General features: G+C 45.3%; 1 protein-coding gene across 1 annotated transcript; it reads left to right on the top strand.

Moving 5' to 3' along the window:
- The first annotated feature begins 662 nt into the window (after positions 1–662).
- LOC127685421 (pancreatic lipase-related protein 2) lies at positions 663–19169 on the top strand. The gene is made up of 12 exons (XM_052182625.1): positions 663–831; positions 1374–1528; positions 2793–2918; positions 3497–3631; positions 4563–4674; positions 5949–6068; positions 7482–7601; positions 11040–11158; positions 13492–13621; positions 16016–16127; positions 17045–17212; positions 19060–19169. Exons 1-12 carry the CDS (start codon positions 744–746, stop codon positions 19121–19123), a joined length of 1449 nt encoding a protein of 482 aa, XP_052038585.1. The 5' UTR covers positions 663–743; the 3' UTR covers positions 19124–19169.
- The last annotated feature ends 5058 nt before the right edge of the window (positions 19170–24227 follow it).

Genomic DNA, 24227 nt, shown 5'->3' with positions numbered 1-24227 from the left:
CAGGGTGGCACCTGGCTGTTCACTCAGGACTGCTTCTTAACTCTGATGGAAAGAAAACATTTCCACTTCTTATCTCCAGGTCAAAGTACCACAGGTGCTTTGCAAATGGAATAGACTGTTTCTAAACAAACCTGGTTAGAAACAAAGGATTGGTGTGGCTATCTCCTTCTGTACCCTCGGTGCCTTTTCAGCTTCTTTCTGAGATCACTGAGGCTGAGGACTGCTGGCCACCTGCTCCACCCCTCAAGTGACCAAGGAGTATCTTCACAAATACTCCTTTTCATTGCTTTTGGTAACTGGAGTTCAGAGCACTCGTGTGTAGCTCTCTCTCTCCTGTCCTGGCATTTCTTCAATGGAGTCCAAGAAAGAAAACTTGTTCATAAAGCATCGAGTCCTCTGGTCATAACTATACATCCCAGTGTAGCACAGTAAGTCATAGTGCCACCTGAACAAGGAGAAAAGCTGGGCTTAGGGCCAAAGGGGGAGGTGGCTTCATGAGAAGACTTTGAGCCCAAGATCCCAGGGTGGTGGTGCCGCCTCAATCATTAAACTCTGCGAGGCCTCAGCATCCGGTCCCGCCCACTGGGGATAGTCCCACCTACACAGCCTCTGGTACCGCCCACCAGGGACAGCCCCACCTATACAGTCCAGGCTGCCGGTCTTCTAGTTGTTCACATTCCTCAGTGCACTCTAGAATTAACTGCCTCTTTGAGTCCGGCCTCCGCTGGCCTCATCCCTATCCTATGCCTATGGGTGTCCGTGGATGTCTGTTTCCATCTGTGCAGATGTTGCTCTGCTGGATTGTCAGTCTTCTGCTGGCCACGGTCGGAGGTGAGGATGCTGTCGCCATCCCTCTAGAGAAAAGATGATGGCCTGAGCTTGATGTCGTGGAGACTGAGAAAGATAAATGGCATATCTGGGCTAGAGTTCGTAGGCATTAAGTAGTAAGTACTTCATGCTCAGTAAGAACTTAATGTCTAAGTAGTAATTAGTTCATGCTAAGTAGTAAGTGCTTCATGATAAGAGCCCTGTGACTTGCGCTGAGCTGGCTGGCAGCTTCCTGCGCTGTTTTATCACAGTGAATGTGCCTTGCGTTTGCCTGTGGGCAAGGGTGCTTACTAAACATGCCACTTCGGGACCAATCTAGGACTCTCAGGGTAGAGTGAGGAAGAAACTTGGAAGTGTGTATGTGATAGATGCACCCAGCACCCAACAGCTCTTACAGGTGCAGAAGTCCGGGGAACTACAAGATGACCCAGGGTCCACCTGGAAAATCTTCCTGTGACAGATGACATTACTCCTTCCCAGAATCTTATGCCTGACCTGTGTGTGTGTGTGTGTGTGTGTGTGTGTGTGATTTATTTTTCCTCCAGGGAAAGAGGTTTGCTATGGACACCTTGGCTGCTTTTCCGATGACAAGCCCTGGGCAGGGATGCTTCAGCGGCCTTTGAAGCTATTACCTTGGTCCCCAGAGGACATTGATACCCACTTTCTTCTGTACACAAATGAGAATCCAAACACCTACCAAGTAAGTGTGGGCATGGAGCGTCTGTGTTGGATGACAGAGTCAGTATGAACCGCATACTGGGGCCACTCAGTGGCTGGCTAGGGCATAATCAACACTTTGGAACTGTCCTCCTAATGTGGGAGTTCTTGGCTCTAAGGGTCATAAGTCCTGAGTAGCTCAGAAAATGTACAAATAAAATACCGACGTGTACATGGGGACATTTATGGAGAAGCTCAGGCATAACCCAGCTAAGCCCTCCATCACCTTCTCTCAGGGCCACGGAGCAGTGGCTTATGCAAAGCTATGCTACAAGGGTGGCTTTGCATACGCTAGGATGATACAAGACAGGAAAGGAGGACATACAATTCAACACAAAGGATTTGAAGACAGGAGGTCTCTGGGGCGATTCTCAGAGCGGGCCTGTTCCAGGTGGTCAGGTGACCAGTGAGTGTTTGTTTGTTTGTTTTTTTGTCTTTTTGTTTTTTTAATGATGACATTGCTATAAGTTTAAGTAGCTTAAGCTTTGGTACCTGGCAGGTGGGTCTATCTCTGGGTGCCTGGAGTTATCCACTCTGGGACTTAGTTCCTCCATCTTGGAAACTGTGTACAGACAATGGCCACTCCTGTCTTTATTGTCTGATCTTTCTATTGTTTGCTGGCAGAAGTGTATGGAAATCTATTCTGAAGTACCAGGCTACCTAGAGCTGGAGCTGAGGCTTGGCTTCTAGGCAAGGATCGTCTACCTTCCTTATACCAGGAGTCTATTTAGGTACCTGAGGAAGCCTGAAGGCCCTTCTCAGGATGATATGTCCAGATAGACAAAATAAACTGTAATGGACTACAAAGAAAACCAGAGATTGAAAACAGTCATCAGAATGTGAAAAAGATAGAAAATATGTAGCATGGTATTACATATGCTATTTTATTATCTCCATAAAAACGGATCTAGAAACTATGGTAACAAGGCAGTGATGGCACAGCACTTTGAGCTACTTATAGCAACCACTCTGTGGCATCAGAATGTCTGACTTTAACTGAGGAATTGAGTCACAGCCATTGCTAATCCCACTCTAGTCTGCTACCTGGACCGTGCTTCACAGAAACACTTGATCTAGATTTAAGGTTCACAAAGACAGGCAGTCAGGGAACTTGTGGTTTCTGGATTCACAGGACTCAGCTGCAGGGTTTTAGACCCAGGATCTCAGTCCCGAGGGTCTGGCCGTCCGTCACAGGTCTGCAGATGAGCCCAGCCAACATTCAAATTCATCTTGTCTAATTTAACCAGATGATCTCGGCCACCGACCCAGCCACCATCAAGGCTTCCAACTTCCAACTGAACCGCAAGACACGCTTCATCATCCATGGATTCACAGACCAGGGAGAGGGGAGCTGGTTGCTGGACATGTGCCAGGTTCTTATCTGTCCTTCTCACCCAAATCCCACACTCCATGCCCCTGACACAGGAAAGGAAATGTTCATGTAGACAAGGGTTCTTCCTAAACACCACTGAGGAAAGCCTGCTTCTTGTGCCTCCGTTGTCACCTTCTCCCATTCATGGTTGCTAGCCAGCAAGCCTCAGAGGTGGGGACTGCACATGCCACCTGACATTTTATCTCTGACTCATGTAACATTAAAACAAACATATTGCCCTCTCAAATTCCACTAGCTCATGGTCGTGTTCTGTACCCTGTGTGGCTGGAAGCAGGTTGTGAGCCTCTGAAATACACTAGTGCACCGGATGACATGATTGTGAGCTTTATAGCCTCGGGATTTGTTTGGCCCTAGCTTTGAGTCCTAAGACTAGGAAAGGACCGTCTCAAGCCTCAGTTTCCATATTTATTATGTAAGATGAGCATATCCCAAAGGTCAGCTGTGCCAGGTGGGAGAGAAACTGAAATGAAACAAGGACCAGGGACTCATGGAGGTGAACTCTGAGGTGTGCCACCTGGCCTGTTTACGAAGTTTGTTCTCTCTCTTTCTCTGCCTTAGAAAATGTTTCAAGTGGAGAAAGTGAACTGTATTTGCGTCGATTGGAGGGGTGGATCCAGGGCTGAATACACCCAAGCTGCCTACAACACGCGGGTCGTGGGTGCTGAGATTGCCTTCCTAGTGCAAGTGTTGTCGGTAATGGGTAATGGTCAAGTCTGGGGCAGAGTCAGACAGAGGGGTAGAGTTAGCCGGCAGAGTTAGAGAGGGGTGGAGTCAGGGGGAGGAGCTAGAGAGGCATGGAGTTAGTTTGAGGTAGAATTGGAGGGGCGGAGTTAGAGGGGTGGAGGGTCTGGGTTAAGAGAGGCAGAGTTAGGGAGAAGGGCGAAGTTAGAGAGAGAGAGGGGGGGGGCAGAAGGGTGGTGTTAGATTTAGAGAGGGACCGAGATAGAGGGGAGGAGTTAGAGAGAGGGGAGGAGTTAGAGGGCGGCACTAGACGGGCACAGCTGGAGGAGCTGGAGGGTCACACCTGCACACATATGGCAGAGCTGGCGCCACAAGTCAAGGAAGCCAAGTTCTGAGGTGAAGCAACAGCCTTTCTCCTCGCTGTCTTCAATGCCCTAGACGTGGGAGCCTGGGAGCCTCGGTTTCCCCTTCTATCATCAGACCTTTCTTGCAAGCTGTTCTGGGAAGTGAGAGCAGACTGTGACACCCAGCAGTTCTCTCTGTGGAAGACAGCTTTGGGCTTCATCTTTTAGCATACTGGATAGGGATGGAGTGGGGGAACTTAACACTTGTCTCCCTTTCTTCCCTGTTGTAAGTTCTGGAGGGCCCAAAGCTTCCCTCTCACTGCAAGCCTTAAGATAGAGGCCTCCATTGCAACACCAGGTGGCGGCAGCAGCCAGAGAGGTGGCCTGCAGTTAGCGTTGTGGCCACTGGCCAGCACTGTTGCTTCATGTAGGTGCAGGAAATCTTCCCGGGAAGGATCCAGCAGCCTGCATTATCTCCCGGCTATTCCCCTGGAGTCTCCAGCTCCATCCCCCTGTCCTCTGGCAAGGGCCAGGCTCTACTTCCCAATCTTCTGGTTCCTAAGTGGTTCCGGGGAACCTAATGCTCCCTCTTTCCACAGAGAGAGTTCGAGTACAGCCCAGAGAATGTGCACCTCATCGGCCACAGCCTGGGCTCACACGTGGCTGGGGAAGCAGGCAGGAGGCTGGAGGGCCATTTGGGCAGGATCACAGGTAGGAGTCCTGAGAGCCAGTCTGGGGTCTAAGGCCCCCCAGGAAGTAGGGGAAACCTGTCTATGACTGTTCCACAGCAGAGAATACCCCTCCTGCTCCTCCCCCTCCCCCTCCTCCTATTAGATGATAGCCTGACTCAAAAAAGAATTGCCCTTGTTTCTTAATGTCTGCTAGAAAATCCATAGTCATAGATTTAAAAAAAAATGTGTTTGTAAAATAAGAAAAATATAACCAGGTTCAGAACCCTAACTTCAGAGACATTACTGCTGCAACGTAGCAAAATTATTTTTGTTTTTAAATGGTATTATTTAAAAAAAAAACCATCAGTTCCACTTCTTGAATGTTTTAGCTAAATCTGCATGGCCAGAAAGAGACTTAACACTTAGAAAGTGCCTTGTGAATGAAGGAATCATTAAAAACAGTTGATGTGAATAAAAGCAGACTCAAATAGCTATTCACCTTATGCCGTCAAACCAATATGTAACAGTAACCCCTCTGGGTGGTGGCTTGAAGGATGGGAATAGTATTTATAGTCCTGTAGACATTTTCACTTTGCAGGGGCCTGTCTGTTACAACTGTTCATGAGATTTTCATAAGCTTGAGCAATAAATGGCCTATTCTCACTCTAGATGAGAGTAGACGGACAGACACCTCACATTCTTCTCATCCCTGGCTCTCTTTGGAAAAAATGATGGGCACCCACCTCAACTTTAGGAAATCCACAGACCTGTCCAGAATGTAGAAAACTAAGTAGACAAAATTCAAAGCAGAATCTATGAACACAAAATAATGCAGTGGTTAGGACAGCCTGAGAAGGGAGGAATAAAGTTTCCAAGAAGAGGTAGTATTTGAGGCCAGACTTAGTGAAGGGCGATTGGATAAAGGGAGAATGTACTGGAAGGTCAGTGGCTGAGGAGGTACATCGCAGAAACAGGTGTGGAGGAGGTGTGGGCCTTGGGAACTGGGGAGCCCCTGAGTGAGGACACGGGGCTTGTGATCTCTGTGTGAGGACAATCAGGAAGGGGGGGATGAGAGGTGTGTGCCCCAGGTCCTCCCTGGAGACAACTCTAGAGATTTACAAGCATTCTCTGGCAGTACTTCTGTTCCCTACCTCTGTCCTGGCTTCTAGTCCAGGAGCTGTGGCCTCTCAGAACAGTAACCTCTGGCGTGTGCAGGTCTTTACCCAGCACGCGTCACCTCCGTTTCTTGTTTGACGCTTAGACGACCTTGTCTCTCTCAGGCTGTGATGTTTCTACCCCTATTCTGCCTTTCAGGGCTGGACCCTGCAGAGCCCTGTTTTCAAGGCCTGCCCGAGGAAGTTCGGCTGGACCCGTCAGATGCCATGTTTGTAGATGTGATCCACACAGATAGCGCCCCAATAATCCCCTATCTAGGTGAGCTCTACACCACCTCTTTGTGATCTGTGACTGATGGCATTGTGTCCAAGGGACATCCCCCAGAGACACACAACTGCTGAGGAGCCATTGAATATGGTTCACTACAGAGCACTTTAGGTCTCCATCAATAACAATAAGCACCAGGCACAAACAATTATCCAGTATGATGCCAATGGCATGGTGTGACCCCCAAACTGAACCACAAATTCTTCTATAGTGCTGGGAGACTGTGACTCCTCAAGGCTTGCACCCCTCCCTGGATTCAGTGGAATGGATGTTTTCACTTGACCAGACAAAGTTTTTATACTTAACTCTTTATTTTAAAAAGCTGCCAACACTTTGGTTATAGTTGTCCTGTTGGAACTGCACCCTTTTGCTTAATTCTTCTAAAATAAAAGCATTCTTTTTTTTTCAGTCCTGAGTATTGTATAACCGCTCAAGAAATATGCACCCATTGGGTGTGGTTTGGTAATGACAAAGATAAGACAGATATCATTTACTGAATGCTTACCATGTGCTGCACTAAACATTTTGCACATAAAAGCTTATTATGGAACACCCTAAAAGGGAAACTGTCCCCCACCTCACAGCTGAGGAGACTCTGAGACCGAATAATTCAGTAAGATCGTGAAGTCAGTCAGTGGAACCCAGGTTTGATCATAGGTCTGTGCACCTTGAAATCTAAAGCTCCTCCCCATTTGTCTATTTCTCCCCCAAGTAACCCCTGTGGTCTCACTATAGCTCCATAGCCTCAAAGGCCTGAAATATGGCTTAGTTTTAGAGAATTTCTGTCGTATGCTCACCACATCACCAATTTTAAAACCTAGAGTGCAAGGGACCTGCTTGGTGATTAAAAGCACATGCCGCACTTGGAGAGGAGCCAAGACTGGTTCCTAGCAGCCATGATGGGAACCTCACAATGCTCCACAACTCTGCCTCCAGGGAATAGATGCTTTTGGTTTCTGGGGGCACCTGCACTCATATGCATGCATGCACATACATCCTCAACATACATATAATTAAAATTACATAATACAGAAACCATATACTTAAAAGAATAAATGTAATGGAAATGCTACCATATACATGCCTACTGGAGCCTTATGACCTTAGATTTATCAATATCATCCAGGGTCGCTCCAAGACAGACAGACAGGCACATATACAAATAGATATATACACACTCACCCATACCTTGCCCACCCCTTACCCCACATATGTTGGCCCTTCTTCCTTGTCCTGCCTGTTGCCCATCTCTGAGAACTCTCTGCAGAAAGAGCTGGTGTGGCTAATGGGGAAATTGCCAAGGAGGCGTGTGCTCCTGCCCCAAAGAACAGACATGTCACTGAGACCAGGATGTAATGTAGGGACTGTGTACACACCTACTCACTTCTGCTTCAAATGTTGCAGGTTTTGGAACGAGCCAAAAGGTTGGCCATCTGGATTTCTTTCCCAATGGGGGGAAGGAAATGCCGGGATGTCAGAAAAACATCCTTTCCACCATTGTTGATGTCAACGGAATATGGGAAGGTATGTATGTGCGAGAGAAAGGATGTGGTACCTGCCCAGTCGGGGATGGGGGCAGAGTATGAGAGTCTGGCCACTGTAGCGATGGACTCACTACCTTCTGTTGCCTCGAGCGGGGTCAGGCATTTCACAACACTCTAAGATATTTTCTGGGTTTGGCCCTACATCGTACATGTAGGCATTGAGTACCTGGAGGGCTACATACTTTGTCCAAGACTACACAATATATAAGTCTAGCTTCTTACTGAAGGGCTCTCAGTTGTCAGGATGCCAGGACAGGGGCTGGACGGGTACAGTAGCAAATACCCAGCTCTGGTTTTGCCTTCACATGTTCTCAGCATCTGTTCCTTGAAGAACTGCAGAACTCCACAGGATGTGGGGGCTCTGACATTCTTGGTATTGACAGACTGACAGGGCAGGAGACTTAGCTGGCTAGAAGGAGATGGACTCTGACAGTTTCTGGGAGGCCTGGCAACCATGTGACTTCCTGAAGGTTATGTGTGACTTTGTTTATCTTCAGATCAGAACTTACACACTTAATACTGGCAACATTCCAGAGCCATTCATATGCCTGCCCCTTGTTCTAGCTTTCAGTTACTCTTTTTTTTAAAAAAAAAAATTATGTTTATTCTTTATTTACACTTCAAATGTTGTCCCCTTTCCTGGTCCCCCCTCCCCTCAAAATCCCATAAGCCATCTCCTCTTCCCCAATCAACGCACCCCCGCTCCCCTGTCCTGGTATTCCTCTATACTACGGTTTCAAGTATTTCCAGGACCAAGGGCCTCTCCCCCTTTTGGTGTCCAACAAGATCATCCTCTGCTGCTGCTGTGTCTGGGGCGATGGATTATTTCAAGTATACTCTTTGGTTGATGGGTTTGTCCCTGAGAGCTCTGGGACTACTTGATCACTCATATTGTTGTTCCTCCTATGGCGCTGCAAACCCCTTCAGTTCCTTTGGTCCTTTCTCTATTTCATCCATTGGGCTCACATCCATTGCTCAGTTCAATGGCTGGCTGAGCCACTTGTATGTATTTGTCATGCACTAGCATGGTCCACTATGTTCATAGCAGCCCTACTTATAATAGCCAGAAGCTAGAAAGAACCCAGATGTCCCTCAATGGAGGAATGGATACAGAATGTGATTATATGTATATTGGAGTACTATTCAGCCATTAAAAACAATGTATTCATGAAATTCTTAGACAAATGAGTGGAACTGGAGAATATCATCCTGAGTGAGGTAACCCACTCACAAAAGAACACTTATGGTATGCACTCACTGATAAGTGGTTATTAGCCTAGAAGCTTGGAATATCCAAGACACAATTCACATATCAAATGATGCCCAAGAATCTGGGTGGTGGTGGCACACTCCTTTAATCCCAGCACTTGGGAGGCAGAGGCAGGCTGATTTCTGCGCTTGAGGCCAGCCTGGTCTACAGAGTGTGTTCCAGGACAGCCAGGGCTATACAGAGAAACCCTGTCTTGTAAAACAAACAAACAAACAAACAAACAATGCCCAAGAAGGAGGAAGAACAAAGTATGGATACTCTAGTCCTTAGGGGAACAAAGGAGGAACAAAATGCCCACAGAAGGAGATACAGAGACAAAGTGTGGAGCAGAGTCTGAAGGAAAGACCATCCAGATACTACGCCATCTAGGAATCCATCCCATATACAATTACACTATTGTGGATGCCCACAAGTGCTTGCTGACAGGAGCCAGATATAGTTGTCACCTGGGAGGCTCTGCTAGTGCATGACAAATACAGAGGGGAATCTCTCAGTTACTCTTTGTCCCTCCCCTGAGACCAGGCTTCATGTTCTTTCTTAGAGAGGAGGCTTTGAGTTAGTAAACAATTTATTGACATTTTTCTTAAATTAGAAACTCCATGTGGCTGGGTCTCTTTTTTTAAAAGATTTATTTATTTATTATATGTAAGTACACTGTAGCTGTCTTCAGACACACCAGAAGAAGGCATCAGATCTTGTTATGGACGGTTGCGAGCTGCCATGTGGCTGCGGAGATTTGAACTCAGGACCTGCAGAAGAGCAGTCAGTGCTCTTAACTGCTGAACCATCTCTGTAGCCCAGGTTGGGTTTTAATGAGCACCCCATTACCCCACGACCTGGCCCTGGCTTGAAGCACGCACCAGGCACTGTTGAGTGCTGTTGAGTGGTTTGTTGTAGTCTTTAACTGTCCCACAGGCTTAGTATCTGTAAGAAATATGGAGAAAGCAACATCCAGCATGAATGACAAACAGCCTTTGACTGCTTGGCCCCTTACCAGGTAGCTTATTGGGGACTGGCTGTTCTCCCCTAAAAAAGCTGGAGTTGTGATAACAGCAGGGGTGAGGGGTGCTCCCAGAAGTGACGAGAAAGCACATACAACAGCAGAGAACCCAGTTTAATTAAAGAGGCAATTTAGAGTGAACCAGCTCTTGAGCACCGGAGTGTGTTTCTATTGTGTGTCTCACAAGTCACGCAGCCTCTGGGCACAGGGAACAATAGAACACACTTTCTCCTCTATTATGGGATCCCTGAGCAGCAATTTTGGATCAAAGAAACAATTAAGTTTAAAACAGGTTCTGTTGTCTACTGAGGGCACTGGCATGAGCCCTGAACTGAAGGCTGGGCTATAAGCACAGCAGGCAGGGTTAGGAGCCCAGGGAGCAAAGCTACCCCACCTGTAATGGGAACAGGTCCTTTCTTGATGAGTGACTCCCAAGAATGGTCTTTGTAGATTTCTCCATGGGAAGTTTTACATCAAGTAACTAGAGAAATGAAAAGTGATTTCTCCAACAAATCATCTTTCGGTTAAAGTAGAAGGTCTACTGGGAATCACCCAGCAGACAGGAATTGTTATACAGCCCTAACAGTGAGGCCCAAGATGACTGGCCCTTAGGTAAGGCTGTGCACCCACACGGCTGCTGGGAATACTAAGAAGTCAGCTCACGCTCAGCACAGACTCAACTGTCATAGACCTAACGCCATGGACCAGTCATGGTTGTGTGAACCCAAAGGTGCAGAAATCACAGATAATGATTACTGCTGGTTGACTATCTAGTCTGTCTCTCGCTCTCGTCTTTTCTCTCTACATGTATTCCTATGTGTGTACTGTTTTAAAAGCTGATGTTATGTCTTTGAAAGTTTTTTTTAAATCAATTGTTCTCTTTCCATGTGTGTACAGACTTCTCTGTGTCTGTTTGTTTCTTTCTGTGTATCTGTCTCTCTCTCTCTGTCCCTTGGCTCCCCCTTTCTCCAGTCCTTTCATGTATGTTATACATATGTTAACACGCATTCACCAAGCATGTTTGCTAGGACTTGTCAGTCTTCAGCAGTTCCTGGTCAGAGGCCTGAGGCATGGAAGCTGTTCCTTGCTTGCTCAGAATAGTCGACCTGAAGGTGGAGGCTCTTCTCTTATGACTGTGGCTTTTTCAGGAACTAAAAACTTTGTAGCCTGCAACCACCTGCGGAGCTACAAGTACTATGCCAGCAGCATCCTCAACCCTGATGGTTTCTTGGGGTACCCCTGCACCTCCTATGAGAGATTCCAGCAGGTAGGTCACTCCAGGGCCCAAGAGAGAAGAGCTGGGTGGCCCTGTGGTTGTGTTTTTTTCTGTGACATAGAGAACAATAAAAAGACCCTTTGGGCATGAAGCAGGGCTGGAGGGAATAGTTGTGTGTGTGTGTGGGGGGGGGATATGCAGAAGTTTCCAAAGCCACATTCCTTCAGCAGGGAAGTGGACTGCAATGGGGATCATATTGTTAACTGCTATGACCTCCCCAGGGTCTCCAGCTTTTCATTTAGGACAATTCCCAGTCTACAGGAAGGTTGAAAGAGGTGCCCAGAAGTGCCTGCTACACCTGTACTTACACAGACCAATTAATTAGTAAGGTTTCCCCACACAAGCATTTATGTGTGCTTTGTAAGTCTGTGAAAGTGAAGCTAATAGGGCACTGGACTCAGTATCATCTCTAAGAACAAGAGGATCTTCCTATAAACAGCACTTAAGAAATCTATCTCTTACACACTAACATTTTAAATGTATAAGCTGTGTGGTCACAACTCCATTTTTTCTAAAGTTTGCTAGAACTGTGCTAGCCTGTCCCCATCCCTCCTTCCAAACTTCCTTCTTTGTTCCTCATGTCCTTCCCCTATCCCTCCCTTCTTCCTGTTTTTCCTTCCATCTCCCCTCCTCTCTTCCTTCCCTTCCTTCCTCTCCCCTGCCTCAGTTTCTCCTTCCCTCCATCATTCCTTCTTCTTCCTTTTCTCTTTTTCATCCCTCCATCTCTCCTTCCCTCTTCCTGCTGTCTCTCCTTCCCTCCTCTCTCTGTCTCTCCTCCCTGTCTCTCCTGTTCCTCTGCCCTGTCTCTCCTTCCCCCTCCCTCTGTCTCTCCTTCCCTCCTCCCTCTTCTCTCCTTCCCTCCTCCCTCTTCTCTCCTTCCCTCTTCTCTCCACCCTTCCTTCCCTCTTCCCTTCTGTCTTTCCTTTTTCTCTTGCCTCTCCTTCCCTCCTCCCTCTGTCTCTCCTTTCCTCCTCCCTCTTATCTCCCCTTCCTTCCTCCCTCTACCCCCACCCCTGCTTCTACATTGCCTTTTTTTGCCTCTTTCCTCTATAACATGGAGGAGTTCAACATTTTATCTTAGTCTTCCAGGACACAAGTAGTTCTGAAGATTCTAGGATGTTTGGTAGAATACCCCATGCTCTGAAGCTGTTGGTTTCTTTCTGATTCGGTGGTTGATATGGGATCCTTTCCAGTGGATTACAACCAAAGGCATCCATTCACTGGTGCTCTTGATTTTAAAATATCTTTGTCAAGGAAATATGTTTAAATGTATGTTTTTCAAAACAAACTTTGACCTTAGCATCCTGAGACATATCTGGGTTAAAAGGACCTCACATTTGATCATCATGGTCTGGGATCACTTAGTAAGTAGCCTTGCCTGCACTGGTTGGGAGACTGGGAAGGCACTTGGCCTCCAACATCTGACTCTGCAAACCTCACACCATATATTTGTGGTGAGTAATAGGGTCAGAGAACAAATCCTGCTACAAAGAGCTCACCTGACTAAAAGGCCCAGTGAATGAACAGCCATCTAAGGAGTACTGGGTGGGATCAGCCAGGGTGGTAAAATCATTCATAGTAAGAGCAAATGATTAAGGATCCTCTTATTTCTCCCTTCTTTCCTACCTTCCTTCCTCCCTCCCTTCCTTCTTTCCTTCTTGTCTGTCTGTCCTTCTACTTACCCATCTCTCTTTCATTCTCTTGGTGGTTCACTCATCTTCCTAGCTCAGACATGCATGCATTTATTTATCTATAAATCCCTGGGTCCACGGACTATGCGTTCATTCACAGAGCTGTACATAGGGCCATTCTTGAACATGCAGAACACCCAATAATGTACCATGAAAACTTATGGTTGGGAGACAAATAATATAGGAGGCAGTAAGATAAACAGGAAAGGGGACTATAAAACAATGTCTCTACGGAGAAGCCAATTGGAAAGGCAAGTTATTTCAAAAGAATAGGAAACTAAGGATCTGGGCCAGACATGGGTGATGCATGTCTTTAATCCCAGCACTACAGAGGAAGAGAAGGAGGCAGAGACAGGCAGATTTCTAAGTCTGAAGAGAGTCTGGTCTACATAATGAGTTCTAGGACAGCCAGAGAAAATAAAGAGACCCTGTCTCAAACAAACAAACAAACAAACAAACAAACAAACAAAACAAAGAAAAAGAATGGAAGGAAGGAAAGAAGGAAGGAGGGAGGGAAGGAGAAAGGGAGGGAAGGAGGGAGGAGGACAGGGCAGGGAGGAGGACAGGGAGGGAGGAAACAAAAGAGTGATGTGGGGCAAGATCTTCTACTAAGAAATGATCTCTTTCCACTAGAATGACTGCTTCCCTTGTCCAGAACAAGGGTGCCCCAGAATGGGGCACTATGCTGATCAGTTTGAGGGGAAAACGGCTGCTGTGGAACAAACCTTTTTCCTGAATACAGGAGATAGTGGTAACTTTACTTGTAAGTTTACATTTTACTTACCATTTTCTTAAAATAACTTTAAAAGGCTCTGCTAGTTAATCCCCTTGGTGCTAACTGACACAAACTCAACTGTCAGTGCCACAAGCTGTAATGTGAGGGTGGCAGAACAACACCGGCTTTGCGGCTCATGCCTGCTCCTTTAATGCCTGTGAAACCTGAAGAAAAGCGAGCAGGTAAATGACATGTCCACATCATGACAGGGAAGACATGCATGTTATTTCAAGGAGAGAGCAACAGAAGAAATGGGACTGTAAACCAGAAAACTATCGCAGACATCTAACTATCACATGCACACACACTTGCACACACATGTGCATAAACATAAACACACAGAGACACACACACAGACATGCAGGCACACACATCACACAGACACATGCACCACACACACACATACACATACACACACACACACACACACACACACACACACACACACACACACACACACACAGATCACTGTTAAGCCACAACCTCTCCTTTCTTATTCTTTGTCAAACCACACATTAATATCAACATTATAATATAAACATTCCAACTTTCAGAAGTCCCATAATCTTTAAAAAGTAAAACACTTACAACTTCAATCTCTTTTAAATAGCCAGTTTCTTTTAAAAATCTTAAGTCTTTTAAAATTAAAAGTCTCTCAACTGTGGGCCCCTGTAAAATGAAAAATAAACACTTTCTTACTTCAAGAGGGAAGAACCAGGGCACAATCACAATCTGAACAAACAAAACTGAACTCCAAAAGTATAAAAACTTGGCGTCCAATTATCTGGGATTCATTCAACAATTTTTATGCTCCTCCAAGGGGCTTGGGTCACTTCTCAGGCTTTCTACTCTGCAACCCACAGCTTCTCTTCTAGACTCTGGATGGATTCCATGGCCACTGCTGTTCTTGGCAGTCATCCCATGGTACTGGCATCTCCAAGATTCTGGGATCTTCTACAGCAAATAGGCTACACTTTCACTCATAGCTTCTCACAGGCTCTCTTCCTGCTGCAAAGGCCACAACTTTCTCCAAGGCTCCTTCAGATCTGGGACCTCCCCTGCTACTCTGACTGCCCCTCCACAAATGACCTCTCCCAGTAACAAGCCTCAGCTCAGCCACTCTCCATGACTCCTTCATGCCTTCAAAACCAGTACCACCTGGGAGACTCTTCTCTACCAAGTTCTGCTGCCAACACGAGGTACCGCCTTGGCTGCCTCTGAAGCACAGCTTGTGTTTAGGCTTACAAAGAAACACTTCCCACAAGATTTCACCTCAGTGATGATGGTCTATCAATCCTTACAGATCTCTCAGTACCATCTGACCAGCATCAAGTATCTCAGTAAATCAAAGGTTTTACTTCAGTGATTTTGGACCCTTGTTAATCAGACTTGATTCTTTGGCCCCAGCTCTCCAGAACCACAGCAAATGGTCACAATGGGCTCATTAAGGGCTCTCAAACTTCTCTCTGAAGCTTCACAAGTCTGGCCCCATTATCTGACTGTTCTTGTATTCAAAGCTCCTACAGAACATCCCCCAGAGCTCTCAACACTCAATGGCTCTTCTAGTCCAAAGTTACAAATTTCTTCCACAATCCTCCCAATCTGCAACAGCAATATTCCACTATCCTGGTACCAATTTCTGGCCTAGTTATGGTTTCTCTTGCTGTGACATAACACCGTGAGCAAAAGCAAGTTGGGGAGGAAAGAATTTATTTGGCTTAGGCTTACACTTCCACATCACTGCTAACCATCAAAGGAAGTCAGGGCAGGAACTCAAGCAGGGCAGGAACCTGGAGGCAGGAACTGATGCGGCAGCTATGGAGGGGTGCTGCTTGTTGGCTTGCTCCTTGTGGCTTGCTCAGCCTGTTCTCTTATAGAACCAATGACCATCAGCCCAAGGATGGCACTGGCCACTCCCCCCATAACTAATTAAGAAAATGTTCTACAGACTTGCCTACAGCTCAGTCTTATGGAGACATTTTCTCAATTGAGGTCCCTTCCTCTCAGATGACTCTAGTTTGTCATGTCAACATAAAACTAACCATCACAAAGACCTCAACATACAAATTGGGATGGAGGAGGGGACACCCCCCTATATCTGTCAGCGGCATCCTTCATCCATAGTGAGACACTGAATTGTGCTCAGCTGTCATGTTTTCTGTCCCCTTAGTCCCCTTACCTTCCCAGAATCTGAAGATCAACACCATGGAAGAACATAACCCCATCCCTGTCACCTCTTACCCTAGGGGAAGCCAATCATAGAAAAATAACACTTCCAGTTGAATTATTTTTTTCAAGCCAATCATAGAAAAATAACACTTCCAGTTGAATTATTTTTTTCAACAGTGTAAGTCTGTTGAAACAATATACTTCTTGGCACAGGTTGGAGATATAAAGTGTCAGTCACACTGTCAGGAGCAAAGAAACTGAGTGGGTACATCTTGGTTGCTCTGTACGGAAGTAACGGAAACTCAAAGCAGTATGAAATTTTCAAGTAAGTATGAAATTTTCAAGCAGTATGAAATTTTCTGGTAAACACAATGGCTAAACTTCCCATAAGAGGTGAGACTTGTAACAGCTTGGTCATCCACCACATTACAAATTTAGGCATTTACTCAACAGAACATAGTCCCAGACTCTCTGAGCTGGAAGGAAATTGCCATGTCTAATCCAATTCAACCCATTTTACATATGAGAACAATGAGGCCCTGTAAGAGAGATCATTGTTTACAATGTGTCTCATGATGATTGCTTTTGTCAGCCACAGGACTACAGTGTGTGGCAAGCTGGGCAAATACTTTGCCCAGTATTTATCTTATCTCCAGCCCTCTTCTCAGTGTTTCTGTTTAGTTAGTTTGTTTTGAGATAGGGGCTCACTAAGTTGCCCAGGCTGGCCTTGAACTTGCAATACTCCTGCCTCAGCCTTGTAAACAGCTAGAATGTAGACCTGGCTTAGTCTTCATTTTCCCTCTGAGCAAGGCTCATCCACAGGACAGCTCACCCTGCCTCATTCTCCCCAATATACATAGAGGTGGGTGTGAAACCTCACATATAACTTAGAGGATAAAACTTACATTCTGATTTTGCACTAACTTTTATGGTTTCATATGTAAGTTTAATTTATTTGACCACTTCTGGTATTACTTACTAGACATTAACAGTGTTTGCCAAGCTGCATGCATCTTTCAACCAAAGACACTCCATTAATTTGTCCTTAGCAAACGCAGAGTTCCCAGTCACTCCAAATATTCTCTAGAAATATATTTGTTTGTGAAGCCCCTAGATATGTTTGGAGTCCTTCTAGGCATTTGCAGAAAGCAAGTATCTACTTCATTTGGAGAAGCAATAGATGAATACCATCCTATGTATCCATGCACCCAGCTGACATGATTCTTTTGTCTATGTAATCAGAGGATCCCTCAAACCAGAAGAGATGCATATTCGTGACATTGATGTGGACATCAATATTGGAGAAATCCAGAAGGTTAAGTTCCTCTGGAACAACAATATCATAAATCTCTTCCGGCCAACTCTGGGAGCTTCGCAAATCACAGTGCAAAGTGGTAAAGATGGGAAAGAGTACGTATCTGACCTTCCTTCCAAGTCTGCTTCTATTATGTTCCTGTCTATGCATCCTCCCATCCTTCCAATCCCTCACCCACCCATCCTACCATCCTCTGTCCTTTTTGCTTACCACACATGCATCTTTGCTACTTGTGAGTCCTTCTTTCTTCCACCATACTCCATCCTTTTTCTACCATTTTGACCCCTTAACACTAGAGGAGAGAGAGAAAAGGATAGAAAGGGGGCAGTATTATCATTAGACTACCTCCTGATGATTAGGGGCATTAAGTTCCTTGGGGCAAGTTTTATCTTTGTGGTCAGAATATCTAATTTCTTCTTTCTTCTTTTTCACTTGTGCACAACTACTTAATAAACTGCCACTAACAGCAACTAACTCACCCTATTCAGGACCCTCGCACTCTCTCTCTCTCTCTCTCTCTCTCTCTCTCTCTCTCTCTCTCTCTCTCTGAAAAGTCCCCAGAACTCCAAGTGTCACTTGGAGTTACTTGGAGACAGTAACAAACTATCTGTCACTGGCAAAATCACCTACCTGCTAGAGCACAAGGCAACTCATAGTCAGCTGCTGTGGACAATCTGAAGCAGCCCCATATCCCATACCCGGGATTAAAACAAAACCACAGTCTTATGTCTGTAATTTTTAAAGAAACCAAAGTTTTCACTACAGCTTACTCTTTCATCTACCAAGTCATTTGTCTCTCCATCTTTCACATCATCAAGATGTTTATCTTCCCATTGACTCATTAAATTACCCAGCTTCCCTCCTACCTCTCTACCAAACCATCTGATTTATTGAGAAAACTCGAGTATCATCCTTTCCCTTAGATAATATTCAACAAGGCAAGGACAAAGCATAGATTATAAAGTATAAGAGACAAGAAAATCTAGGAAAACTGTGGTGGAATTAGTTTTGTTGTGCGGTTTTTAGTATATATGTTTTTTTTTTCTTTTGAGACCTGCCATGGGAGGGACAAAGACATGAGTTTGGTTCAGTGAGAAGCTCATTCTCAAGAAAAAGAATCTCCCTTAGTAGGACTGTGATAGAACCTACTGTTCTAGTTTCTGTTCTGTTGCTGAGATAAAACACTCTAAGTAACTGGGTCATGGGGGAAGGGAGGTATCTTAGCTCTGGACTCCAGGTCACAGTCCATCACTGAAGGGAGTACAGGTTAGAATTTGACTGAAGAACATCCTCGAGCTAATCCAGAAAGCATTCTCTGGCCAAGGAACTCTCTCACTTCATAGCTGAATGGAGTGTGTGGCTTGCTAGGTGTCTCACAGCCCAGCTTATGCTCGGCTAGTTTTCTCACAGAGTTCAGTCTGTCTAGGGATGGTGCCGCCCACAGTGGGCTAGCCCCTCCTATATCAATTAGCAATCAGGACAACACCCCACAGTTGCCCACAAACTAATCTGATCTAAGTAATTTCTCAGTTAAGGTTCTCCTCTGAGATGACTCTAGGATGTATTGAGTTGACAGATAAAGATAACCAGGAAACCTACTAATTTCAAAATATAGAAAGAAAAAAGATTATCTCAAAGGAAAGGGAAAACCTGCTCTGTGTCAGCAGCAGGGTGGCTGCTGGCTTCTGTGAACCAAAGCAACAGGAAACCTTGAGTTACAAACCCTGATTTGAAGTGACTGGTCCACTTCCTGCTTTTGAACAGTCCTCAAGGAGAAGAAAGGGTTTGGGTTGGTTATTAATAGGAATCAGTTGGGTTCCTGCCTGGGGTCCCAGAGTGTTTCAGGCTGAGGAATCAACCCTTGGAACCGGCTAACTGCTGTCTTATAGTCTCATCAAAGATGTGAACCTGCTGACAAACCAGCCTGCCGCTTTCCCCACAGGTACCACTTCTGTAGCAGTGACACTGTGCGTGAAGATGTCCTACAGTCACTCTACCCTTGTTAAAGGTGTGCCCATGCCTTTCCCCATAATAAACATTCCTGATACACTTGGTCTGAGGTTGAGGTGTAGCATGACGTACTCCATGTAGTGGGGCCACATTTTGGAAGATGCCAGGGTCGAAGGGCAACGTAACCACAATAATACCTGGAGCTTCCCACAAACCCTCCGGCTTTCAGCGGCTTACATCTCTGCGCATTTTGTGTGTCTTGTGTTCATATAACTGTGAACTTTCATGTCTTGGGTTAAAATCAACTCATGACATGAAAGAAGAGGAAGGGGCTTTAAAAGAGCAAGTTAGCCGGGCGATGGTGGCACACACCTTTAATTCCAGCACTTGGGCGGCAGAGGCAGGTGGATTTCCGAGTTCGAGGCCAGCCTGGTCTACAGAGTCAGTTCCAGGACAGCCAGGGCTACACAGAGAAACCCTGTCTGGAAAAACAAAAACAAAAACAAACAAACAAACAAAAAAGAGCAAGTTAACTCCTGTACTTGGTGCAGAATCCACGAGAAACAGAACATCCCTTCATCTTCAAGTGTGTTGATTTTTCTTCCCAGAGACAACTTGGGTTTATTCCCCAGAAATATTCCACATATGTTTGTGTCCATTTCACACCCTACCCTTATATTTGAGTACAGTGGAATAATACTATACATGCTAGCAGCTTGAGCTTTTCATTCTCCATGAACTGGGTGTTGTTATTATCTAATGGTACAGAACAGGGACTCATTCATCTAAAAGCTTGGAAATGCCAAGGGCAAGTATGGACCATGTGAAGGGTGGGGCCTGATGATGAAGAGGAGGGGGCCTTTCCCATCACAAGCATGCATACGATTAATATTCTTTTGTGGTGTTTTCTTCTGGGTGAACTTGATGGGCCATAGTGGGGTAGCCATTGTTCAATTCTTAGAATCTAGAAATGGTTTCATTTAGCCACTTCCAAAAACGGAGCCAAGGCAGCAGGGGCTGATACCGGAAGGGAAGAGCTCATCGTGGAATCTAATGATTTAAAAAGTAAAGCGTTGGTTTCCCCAGAGATAAGGTCATGTTAATGACCCCCCATCTTGAGGGATAGTTTCGTACCCATTATTCTTGCTTAAAGATCATGGTCTAGGCTACCAGGGACCTGTAACTAAGAAAAGGAATGAAAGAAAACAAAACAGAAAAATTTCCATGAGAACTACGGCTCAATATGTTTGCTCCAGCTGAGAGTTCCACAACGGTTCCAGAAGACCTCCTCTTTTGGAAGTCTAATGCCTCATCTGTGGAACTTGCCACACAGATTCTACTGGGGTCAGTGTGTGTGTGTGTGTGTGTGTGTGTGTGTGTGTGTGTGCAATCCAGAGTTACAAATGGCTTTGAGCTGACAGGTGTGGGTACTGGGAACCAAACTCTGGTCCTCTGTGTGTGAGAGCAGCACCTGCTCTTCACCTCTGACCCATTGCTCCAGCCCCTACAGATCTTAACAGTAGAAAGCTTTTCAGTTGTTTCCCAACGTGCTCTACAGTTACACCTTGTATACATGGCAATCTTTAGGACTAAGTCAATATGGCATGCATGAAAATCACATACCACAGTGCCTGGCACATAAATAGCAGCCAATCTGTGACTCAAGAAGGAAGGGCCAGTTGACACAATTTTTATTTCAGAGTGACAGAGACTCAAAGGCAAGTGGGTGACACAAGTCACAGCCTCAGAGAAGGTTGGGAAGTATGCACAGCCAAGGCTCAGTATTCAGATGACATAACCAGAAGAGACCTACGGGGGCTCAGGGATGGGGTCTGGGGGGTGATGACGGTGTAAGTGAGCAGCTAACCAGCCGGTGGAGAAGCTGCTCTAATCTGTTACTATTGAAATAAGTGATGACAACAGCAGCAAAATGCCCGATGCTGGCAACTCATGGAGAAAACGGCTTCTATCTCATTCCTCTCTCAATTCTGGTAGTGGGAACAGCAAGCACAATGTGGCGGACAAGTGGGTGTGTGTAGAAACAAGAGAAGCAGAAAGTCAAACTAACCCCATGGCAGCCCGTTCCTGAGACCTGACTCACCCTCACCTCTTCCAACAGTGGTATCCTTCCTGGTGTTATCCTCTTCCCAAAGGCCTCAGCTCATGAGGACGTACAATGTCTCAATGCCCATGGGGGGCAGGGGCAGGGGGATCCACATGCGACCACATCCCAAGCACATCAGGGGAAAATACAGTACAAAACCCTCGAGATTCCAACTCACTCAAGTAACCAGAGGAATGCAGATAAGATCAAACCAATAGTTCACTCAACTGATTATACAAAACTTAACCTTTTCAAACAACAAGTAAACCCAAAACTTAACCTTTTCAAACAACAAGTAAACCTGGATCCATATGTATCAAAACAGGTAGAGCCCCCACACCCTGGGGAGAATAGTAGTACTGAGGAGCTATCATGGTGACTCATTTTGTTAATTTCACTCATAAAATATTACTGCCTACCCTCCAGGCTGTTTGAAATATCATGACAACCAAGAAAACTACTTAGAGCTTACCCGAGAGGCCAAAAAACAGCATATCTATTTTAATTACAAAAGAAGTTGAAATAAAGGTGATAAAAGGTTCATTTTTGATAACTCTAGGTAGCTGTTGGTATGGTTTCTTAGTAGTTCAACTTCAGAAAAATCCAAATCTAACTGCTTGAGTTAGATTTGGATTTTTAGAGGGACAGGATGTACCTGATCCTGTAGATACTTGATGCTCCAGGGAAGGGGGATGGGGATGGGTAGGTGGGTGAGGCAGGTGAAGGGACACCCTCTCAGAGGCAAAGGGGAAGAGGGATGGCATGAAGAACTCTTGGAGGGGGGACCTGGAAGGGGGCAACATTTGGAATGTAAATAAATAAAACAAAAGAAAATCCATGTGGTGAGTTGTATCTTGAATATTCCAAGCTTTTGGGCTAATATCCACTTATCAGTGATTGCATACCATGTGTGCTCTTTTGTAACTGGGTTACCTTACTCAGGATGATAGCTTCTAGCTCCATTCTTTTGCCTAAGAATTTCATGAATTCATTGTTTTTAATAGCTGAGTAGTACTCCATTGTGTAAATGTACCACATTTTCTGTATTCATTCCTCTGTTGAGGGACATCTGGGTTCTTTCCAGCTTCTGGCTATTATGAATAAGGCTGCTATGAACATAGTGGAGCATGTGCCCTTATTACATGTTGGAGCATCTTCTGGGTATATATACGCCCGGGAGTGGTATAGCCAAAAGCTCGGAATACCCAAGATACAACTCACAGTCCACATGATGCTCAAGATAAAGGAATACCAAAGTGTGGATACTTTGATCCTTATTGGAAAGTGGATCAGAACACCCCATGACTCACAGCCAACCAATAGAAACGAGAATAGGGTCCCCAATGGAGCAGTTAGAGGATCCAAGGAGCTGAAGAGGTTTACAACTCCACGGGAGGAACAATAATATGTACCTAGCAGGACTCCCAGAGCTCCCAGGGACTAAACCACCACCCAAAGAGTGCACATGGAGGGACCCATGGCTCCAGCTACATATGTAGCAGAGGATGACCCTTTCAGACATCAATGAGAGGAGAGGCCATTGGTCTTGTGAAGGTTCGATTCCCCAGAATAGGGGAATGCAAGTCAGGAAATGGGGGTGGGGTGAGCAGGAGGAGGGAGGATGGGATAGGGAGTTTTTGGTGGGGTAACAGTGGAAAGGGATTAACATTTGAAATGTAAACAAAGCAAATATCTAATAAAAAGAAAAAAGAAAAAAATCGAAAACTAGGGGAAAGGAGATAGATAGAGACTGACTGGGTGCAGGAGTGGGGAAGATCAAGTCTGTTACTGTGTTTACAGTTCAGTAGCTAGGGAAGGGAAAAGGCAAACAACGGGCTTCAGTGGCTGCCTCCCCCAGGATGCACCTGTATCCCTCTTTGAATTCAGATCCTGATTCATCAGCTGCAATTGCTGAAGCACAAGGTGAGAGGAGCCTCTCCCTTCCCCCCCTCCCACTATTGCTATAGAAAACCCTTTCTCTAAAAGGGAGGGGGAAAGATAGAATGGATGGAAAGGACTTATGGGACATATGGGGAGGGGGAACTGGGAAAGGGGAAAGCTTTTGGATTGTAAACAAAGAATATAGAAAATAAAAATATATATTAAAAAAGAAACCCTTTATCCTCACCCCATGCCCATAGCATGACATTAGTGTCTGTAGACAAGGTGGCACTGCCTCGAGGTGGTGTGTGGACAACATATTCCACAGCACTAACCCTCCCAGGCCCAAGCTGCGTAATCCCATAAAGAGTTTTCTGAATAAAGACGTTAACAGAAAGAGGGGGCAACGTGAAGGCACCCCCAGTGAATCCAGCGTCTTCACCGCATCGTCTCGGCCCCCATGGGGTGAAAAAAAATGAATGCTTTACAAAGCTGTTTCATAAAATGTTATGTTAAATGAATATCTTTTACTAGCTTTTAATGCTAATAGGGCCATTTATTCCTGACCTTCAGAAATATGAGATATTTTAAATGACAACGTGAAAAGTGTTCTTGTTTGAAAACCCAAGCTACTTTAGACTGCATATTATTACTTATAAGTATAGTGTACGCCAGTGGCGTGCATTTCAGCATCACATTTCTATCTAGCTGGTGTATATTTCAGCTGACATTTATTGTTCCTCTGCATACGTGTCAAATTCCTTAATGATGGCCAACAAAGGCATAGCTCTCGGTATATATAAATTACATTTGCTACCATATAATCAGTTATCTATTAGAATGCTATTTGTGACAAACCATGTTCAAGATAAAGATGGAATTGATTTTTCTGTGATTTTAATATTGTGCCGCACGCAGCAAGCCTTTGATTGAACCTTAAACACTTTAATGCTCTGTTTTTTGTTGGTGGCAGATCAGAAATGGAGTTTGTACTGTTCACAAAGCTAAAATAATTTGCAAAAACAACAAAATCGAATTGCTGAAAAAGAAGAAATATCGTCTTTATTTTTCAAACCAAGGGAACGTATTTTGTGAAGCTAGCGTTAGAGAGCATGCAGCCGAACGGTAAAGACACACGCACTTTTCATTTCTGCGCCTCAATTTTCATCTAAATT

Source organism: Apodemus sylvaticus, chromosome 1, assembly GCF_947179515.1.
Source record: "Apodemus sylvaticus chromosome 1, mApoSyl1.1, whole genome shotgun sequence".
Taxonomy (NCBI): domain Eukaryota; kingdom Metazoa; phylum Chordata; class Mammalia; order Rodentia; family Muridae; genus Apodemus; species Apodemus sylvaticus.
This window is presented reverse-complemented; position numbering and strand designations above follow the sequence as displayed.